Raw genomic sequence first — 8,187 nt, 5'->3', positions numbered from 1 at the left:
ATGCCCAACGTCAGCTCTGTGAGCGAGTTCCTCCTGCTGGCATTTGCAGACACACGCGAGCTGCAGCTCCTGCACTTCGCGCTCTTCCTGGGCATCTACCTGGCTGCCCTCCTGGGCAACGGCCTCATCCTCAGTGCCGTAGCCTGCAACCACCGCCTCCACACCCCCATGTACTTCTTCCTCCTCAAACTCGCCCTCCTTGACCTGGGCTGCATCTCTACCACTCTGCCCAAAGCCATCGTCAATGCCCTCTGGGACACCAGGGCCATCTCCTATGAAGCATGTGCTGCCCAACTCTTTCTCTTTGCTTTCTTGGTTGTAGCTGAGTATTACCTTCTCACAGTCATGTCGTACGACCGCTATGTGGCCATCTGCAAGCCCCTGCACTACGGGAGCCTCCTGGGCAGCAGAGCTTGTGCCCAGATGGCAGCAGCTGCCTGGGGCAGTGGCTTTCTCAATGCTGTCCTGCACACGGCCAACACATTTTCCTTGCCCCTGTGCAAAGGCAATGCTGTGGACCAGTTCTTCTGTGAAATCCCCCAGATCCTCAAGCTCTCCTGCTCAGATGCCTACCTCAGGGAAGTTGGGGCACTTGTGTTTAGTGTTTCTTTAGCCTTTCTTTGCTTTGTTTTCATTGTGGTGTCCTATGTGCAGATCTTCAGGGCAGTGCTGAGGATGCCCTCTGAGCAGGGCCGGCACAAAGCCTTTTCCACTTGCCTCCCTCACCTGGCTGTGGTCTCCCTCTTTATCAGCACTGGCATGTTTGCCTATCTGAAACCCCCCTCCATCTCTTCCCCATCCATGGATCTTATTGTGTCAGTTCTCTACTCAGTTGTTCCTTCATCAGTGAACCCCCTCATCTACAGCATGAGGAACCAGGAGTTCAAGGATGCAGTAACAAAACTCTTTGGATACATGCTTCTTTGCAATCAATAATGTTTGTGATTTCCCTGATTATTTCCAGAACTGTGAGGAAATTTTTTGTTACTATATTTCTACAGTATTTTCTACAATTTTTTTCTTTTGATTTAAATTATGTTATCCTTAATCTGCTACCTGATTTTACTATTTATATTTTTTCATTTATAGTGACCCAGTCATCCAGTTGTTGAAAGAAGCAGGTTATGCAGGGAAAAAGAATAAATAAAAAAACAAAAACAAAACAAAACAAAAAAATATCTGAACTACATTGTTATCTGCTGCAATATATTCCCATCCCCTCTGGAGCTGGGGGAGCAGCCCCAGCGCACAGGAGGGGCTCTGGGTCAAGAGCCCAGCTGCTGCATGGAGTTTGGGTCGGGACTGCTGCTTTTCTGGAGCCATGGCCATGGCCAGCAGCAGGACGTGGCCTTGTCACTGCTGCTCTCTTTTGGCTTTCAGTGTGTTCTCCTGTGCTCTTTTATTCGGATAAGCCGTCAGATCTCACAGGCCTTGGTGATAGTCCTGTTGTCTCTGTAGTGGCATCCCTGTGGCTGCAGGCAGCAGCAGGCACTGTGCAGCACTGGGTCACAGCTGCCTCCCTGCTAGCACCACAATAACAGGAGGGTCTTGCTCAGGGTAAACCCAGAACCCTGGACGCCTCCCCAAAGCTGCTGCCAGGAATACAGCCAAGAGGTTGCTCCCTGCTCTTCTGTTTTCTGCGGTTCTTTGTGCAGGGTTCCTCACCTGGGGCGCAACAACCCCAAGCAGAGCTACAGGCTGGGAGAGGAGTGGTTGGAGAGCTGCCAGGCAGAGAAGGACCTGGGAATGATGGTTGATAGTCGGCTGAATATGAGCCGGCAGTGTGCCCAGGTCACCAAGAAGGCCAATAGCATACTGGCTTGCATAAGAAGCACTGTGACCAGCAGGGCTAGGGAGGTGATTGTCCCCCTGTACTCAGCTCAGGTGCTGAGAGGAGATTGATGTAACCACTTGAGAAGTTAAAGTCAGAAGGAAAACTTGAAGTGACTTGGAGTATTAATGGGCCCCACTGAGGGCTGTTACTAACAAAGCCTCCCCAGGGCCTTGTTAGAGCAGATAATTGGAGGCCATGGTTACAGACAGGCAAAGCACTGTGCTGAGAAAAGTCTTGGTTGGTTTTAGTGAAGCTGAAGGGCCAAGGCCTGACCCCTAGAACTGTGAGAGGAGACTCTGCACCCCCCTGTCTGGCTCAGGGCTAGTCTTGGGGTCTGTGGGATGTGGTGGGTACTGTAATGCTACTAGAAGAACTTCATTATGACACCTCCACAGCCCTGCACAGTGCTGCAAGGAAGCAATGCCAACAGTCAGCGTGCCAAGCAGGTGCCTTCTGCTGGCCTAGCAGGGCCACTGCCAGATGTCAGCCCAAAAGTGCAGATCCCAGGGAGAAGTCAAGGCTGACCTGTCACAAAACAGCATACAAAAACACATAACAAAAGCAAATAGGCTCAAGGATTTGAGGAATATTTCTGAAGATTTGATAATTTGACTATGATGAGGGGGAGAGGGAAGGAAAGGAAAGGGAAGAAACCACTTCCGTGGAAGAATTAAATTGCCAGTGCAGGATCCAGAGACAGACAGAACTGCTCTCTAGTGACACAAATTCCTTTGCAAGGTACAAGAACTATATACATGAACCATTCTGTTTTTCTTAGACTTGTGGTTATACAAGGGTATGTAAGACAGAAGGTCACATTCATCATACCATGCGGCCCTAACACTGTTCCATACTGACACAAATCAGATGAATGAATAAAGGGGATGTCGTTGTGGGAGTCTATTACAGACCGCCTGGCCAGGACGATAGCGCCGATAAATTATTCTTTACAGAACTAAGAGAGGCCTCGAGATTAACTCCCCTTGTCCTTATGGGGGACTTCAACTTGCCAGACGTTAACTGGGAGTGCCACACGGCTGACACGAGCAAGTCCAGGAGGTTCATGAAGCACCTAGATGATAACTTTTTGGTGCAGGTGCTAACGGAGCCAACTAGGAAAGGTGCCCTCCTAGACCTGTTGCTAGAAAACAAAGAGGGTCTGGTGGGAGATGTGGTGATTGGTGGCCGCCTCGGTCATAGCGACCATGAAGTGGTTGAGTTCAAAATTTACGGTGGCAGAAGGAAAAGTGCCACCAAAACCTCATCCCTAGATATGGGGAAGGCGGACTTCAGGCTGCTCAGGGAACTAGTCAGCAAGGTCCCCTGGGAAACTGCTCTTGAAGGCCTCGATGTCCACCAGTGCTGGTCATTCTTTAAGCGATGCCTCCTAGAAGCACAAGATCAGGCAATTCCTAAATATCGCAAGTCAGGCAGGCGGGGCAGGAGGCCGGCGTGGCTGACCAGGAACATTCTAATGGACATTAGGCCGAAACAGAGAGTGTTTCGCTACTGGAAGGAGGGCCAGGTGTCATGGAAAGAATACAGGGATGCTGTTCGTGTTTGTAGGGAGAAAATTCGTGTGGCCAAAGCACACCTAGAGTTGAAGCTGGCTGTGTCTGTGAGAGAAAATAAAAAGTTGTTTTTTTAGATATGTGAATGGAAAAAGGAGAACTAAAGAATACATAGGGCCGCTCCTTGATAAGGAAGGTCTCCTCACAGACAATGACATAGGCAAAGCAGAGACGCTTAACGCCTTCTTTGCCTCTGTCTTCAATGCCGATGATGGGCTTTGGGACCCAGGGTGCCCTGAGCTGGAGGACCGGGACGGTGGGGATGACAAACTCCCAACCGACCCTGAACGTGTGCGGGATTTGCTACTCCACCTGGATCCCTACAAGTCCATGGGTCCGGATGGGATTCATCCCCGGGTGCTGAAAGAGCTGGCGGACATCATCGCGGAACCTCTCTCAATTATTTTTCAACGATCCTGGGAGTCTGGAGAGGTCCCGGTAGACTGGAAGCTGGCAAATGTTGTGCCGATTTTCAAGAAGGGTCAGAAAGAAGACCCTAGCAATTACAGGCCTGTCAGTCTCACATCAGTGCCTGGTAAAATCATGGAGAAGATGGTTCTCGAACGTATTGAGGCGCACCTGGGGGACAAAGCAGTCATTGGTCCCAGCCAGCATGGGTTTGTGAAGGGTAGGTCCTGCCTAACTAACCTGATTTCCTTTTATGAGAAGATCACCCGTATGGTGGACCAAGGGAAACCAGCTGATGTGATTTTTTTGGACTTCAGCAAGGCTTTTGACACGGTTTCCCATAGGATCCTACTGGACAAAATGTCCACCATACAGCTAAATAAAAACATCATACGATGGGTGAGCAATTGGTTAACGGGCAGGGCCCAAAGGGTTATGGTGAACGGGGCTGCGTCAGGCTGGCGGGCGGTCACCAGTGGGGTCCCTCAAGGCTCCATTTTAGGGCCGGTACTTTTCAATATTTTTATAAACGATCTGGATGTAGGAATAGAAGATATTTTGAGCAAGTTTGCTGATGACACCAAACTTGGAGGAGTTGTGGACTCTGTTGAGGGTGGAAAGGCCTTGCAGAGGGATCTGGATAGGTTGGAGAGCTGGGCGATCGCCAACCGCATGAAGTTCAATAAGAGCAAGTGCCAGGTCCTGCACCTGGGACGGGGAAACCCTGGCTGCACGTACAGACTGGGCGATGAGACGCTGGAGAGCAGCCTAGAAGAGAGGGATCTGGGGGTGGTGGTAGACAGCAAGTTGAATATGAGCCGGCAGTGTGCCCTGGCAGCCAGGAGGGCCAACCGTGTTCTGGGGTGCATCAAGCACGGCATCGCTAGTAGGTCAAGGGAGGTGATTGTCCCGCTCTACTCTGCGCTGGTGCGGCCTCACCTCGAGTACAGTGTGCAGATCTGGGCACCACAGTATAAAAAGGACATGAAACTGTTGGAGAGTGTCCAGAGGAGGGCTACAAAGATGGTGAAAGGCCTGGAGGGGAAGACGTACGAGGAACGGCTGAGGGCACTGGGCCTGTTCAGCCTGGAGAAGAGGAGGCTGAGGGGAGACCTCATTGCAGTCTACAACTTCCTCGTAAGGGGGTGTCGAGAGGCAGGAGACCTTTTCTCCATTAACACCAGCGACAGGACCCGCAGGAACGGGGTTAAGCTGAGGCAGGGGAAATTTAGGCTTGACATCAGGAGGGGGTTCTTCACAGAGAGAGTGGTTGCACACTGCAACAGGCTCCCCAGGGAAGTGGTCACTGCACTGAGCCTGACTGAATTTAAGAAGAGATTGGACTGTGCACTTAGTCACATGGTCTGAACTTTTGGGTAGACCTGTGCGGTGTCAAGAGTTGGACTTGATGATCCTTAAGGGTCCCTTCCAACTCAGGATATTCTATGATTCAATGATTCTATGATCACGCTCAGCTCAGATCTGCTGTGACACCACAGAGATAAGGGTCTGCAGACAAAAAGGAAAGATGTGGAGGTCTGGGAGTCCCTAGGAAAGCCATGTATAGACAGGGTAGAGGACTGTGACAAGTCTGAAAGTCCTAACAGGACCCAGGTCATTGTGTCCATGGCTATCCCTGTTGTCTCTGCCACTGACGCCCATGAGGAGACAGCTTCTCATTGAAGAACCAGGGCTTCACAGCCCCCTTGCCCCCACCCATGAAGCAGGCAGGGGTCGTACCATTCTCCTGTACTTGGCCATGCACATCCCCACCTCCTACTGCCCCATAAAGAGCCCTGAGCAACCTGTCAAGGAAAGGATCTCCCTTCGCAGGCACTAAGGGTCAAGGCCTGGCCCTTGTGCTTGCTGACACACATCCACTTTTCCTACACATCAGTGTCACCTTCACATTGCCTTTGTCTCCTTGTCCTCACTGCCTCCAGGGTTCTGCTCTAACGAGCTCCAAGAGAGGCTGTGTCAGTGCTGGTCCTCAGGGGGACACTGCAGGAAACTTGCTTCTGACTTGGACTTCTGGAGAGATGTCTTCAATTGTCTCCGAGTGCCTGAGGTTCATGGCTCATCAGCAAAGCCCCCAGAGGGGTGATTGCAGTGCCTTGGGCTGGTGCTGTGCTGCTGAGCTGGGCTGGGCTCGTGGGACAGGGAAAACACTTTTCAAATAGTCCCATGAAGCAGAGAGCCAGCTGTGCCTAGGTGCAGCTCCTCTGCACAGCACAGCAGGGCTGGGGGCTCTGACCGCAGCTGGCACGCAGAAAGGAGAGAAGGAGAGAGGGCTTGGAGGCACTGAGGAACACAACAACAGAGGGCAGCGTGTGGCAAGACACATCTGCAGGCTCCTGACACCGTGAGGCTCTGGCAGCAGGGAAGTGCAGGTGGGGCTGCCAGAGGGGTCTTCTACAGCTAGGACATTCAATGACTGATAGCATCTGTCAGGATGGGTCTTATTCTACCTGTAATGTGGCATAGAAGATGTTTTAGGGAATGGTATTTTTAAGGGGGCATTTTAACAGGAAGACCGAGGCTTGGTTTATCTGAAATGGAAGACTTACTTGGATTCTGTGCTTTCAGATTCTTGGTGTGGAGGGGAGGCAGGGTTCATGACAATGAATTGTCTGGATTGTACAGGAGACTGAGACTCCTAGAGTATTGCAGAGAGCGATCAACATGGCAGCAATTAATGTGATCAAATCCCTTCAGGCTCCTCAGCCTAAAGAGTGAAACAACAACGTTTGTTGTCTCCTCAGGGTTTATCAGGTCTTCAGGAGCTGCAACCTCCGTGATGCCCTGTACTCAGGAAGCACACAGCTTGTGGGATGGGGTCTGTGAGCAAGGACATGGAAGATACGTGGGGACAGAGATCCTGTTTCCAGCAGGGACATAGGAAGGCAGTAGAGATATGAACAGGGCAGGCAGTGAGAGGGAGCTGCTGCCAGAAATGCTGTGCGAGGGAGGGCTCAGGCACCTCCCTGCCGTCCCCTGCAGGGCAGGCGCCTTCCCTGGGACACCCCTGCTCTCCTCTTCCACCAGCATGGCCTCTGCCCTCAAGCCACCGGTTTCCCCAGCAGGAGCTGCCTCCTCTGCAGGCACAGGAGGGTCTGCTGAGTGTCCGTCTGTCCCTCCCTGGCCTTGCCTCCCCTGGCAGCAGCACGCTGGCATTCCTCCTGGCTTCTCCAGCTGGCCGTGCTGCTGCTGGTCTTGTTCCCAGGCTGGCTGGGGATGGGGGTTTCACATGCCCTCGGTGAGCCTTCAGTGTGTTTGGGTGGAGGGACAGGGTGAGGGGTGTGGAGATGGGCACTTTGAGCCTGGATTCCTCTGCTCTCAGCAGTGTTCAGGTTCTTTTCAGATGAACAACTGAGTAAAACTTTCCTGCAGCTCTCACAGGGCGGCTGAGACCAGCACTGATGGACAGATTGTCTGTCCTCACTAAAGGACACTCTGCACTGTAGGGACAGTCCCTTTTTCTCTGAGCAGACACAAAGTTTCCCTTCAAGTGCAGGGGGAATGCCCAGGATTTCTGTTTTAGAAAAACTCAGCAGTGTCCAGGTTCTGTAGGCACTGGAACAGGCACCACAGGGAAGTGGTCACAGCACTAATGCTGTCAGAATTTAAATATTTGGGCAACCCCCTCAGGCATATGGACTGATTTTTGGGTGGTCATGTACAAATTCAGTGGTGGGATCTGATGATCCTTGTCGAACACTTTCAAGTCAGGATATTCTACGATTCTATGACACTAGGAACATAGGAGCAGAATTGCACTGTAGCTAAAAGACCAGCCAACATAGAGCAGCTTAGCCCAGAACTGATGGACTCCTCTCGGAAGAGCATTCTGCTCTAAAAATGCAGTATCTGTGACTCTGAAGATCTACAAGGTTTCACTTGGAGTGCAGCTGAATGCCCAGGATTTATGCCTTAGAAGGACTCCTCAGATGTGGTGGAGCAGCTGAACAAAGAGTACAAATCAAACAAACAAATAAACAAATAAACAAATAAATCTCCACGTGTCTGCTCTGTGATGAACTTTGAGCAAAACTGGGGAAATCTGATATGAACTGAAGTGAATCTGAGACTGCCCCATGTTCCTACTATGTTGATACCTTGAGCTGTAGTGCAGGACTGATTCTTCCATTGCCCACAGAAGAGCACTCTTCTCCCAGAGAGACTCAGTATTAGCTGGAAGTCATTAAAAGGACCTTCAAAATAACTGCCTGCAAGTGGAAAATATTTTTGATGGTTTTAAAAAATTGAATTTTCCTCTGATATGTCTGCTGTACATTATTACTATTCTTTCTCTTTGTGCAGGACCACTTCACAGAAATAACGGATGTCCAACAACAGATCTGTGAGTGAGTTCCT

At 50.9% G+C, this 8,187-nt stretch overlaps 1 protein-coding gene across 1 annotated transcript; it reads left to right on the top strand.

The window, feature by feature from the left end:
- On the top strand, nt 1-936 carry LOC137846887 (olfactory receptor 14J1-like). The gene has a single exon (XM_068664994.1). The coding sequence runs from the start codon at nt 1-3 to the stop codon at nt 934-936; it is 936 nt and encodes a 311-aa protein (XP_068521095.1).
- The last annotated feature ends 7,251 nt before the right edge of the window (nt 937-8,187 follow it).

The sequence above is a fragment of the Anas acuta genome, chromosome W, assembly GCF_963932015.1.
Source record: "Anas acuta chromosome W, bAnaAcu1.1, whole genome shotgun sequence".
In the NCBI taxonomy this organism is placed as follows: Eukaryota; Metazoa; Chordata; class Aves; order Anseriformes; family Anatidae; genus Anas; species Anas acuta.
This window is presented reverse-complemented; position numbering and strand designations above follow the sequence as displayed.

Bases quoted from the DNA above. Each gene is read 5' to 3' on its own strand.
- LOC137846887 (XM_068664994.1), top strand. From the start codon at position 1: ATGCCCAACGTCAGCTCTGTGAGCGAGTTCCTCCTGCTGGCATTTGCA.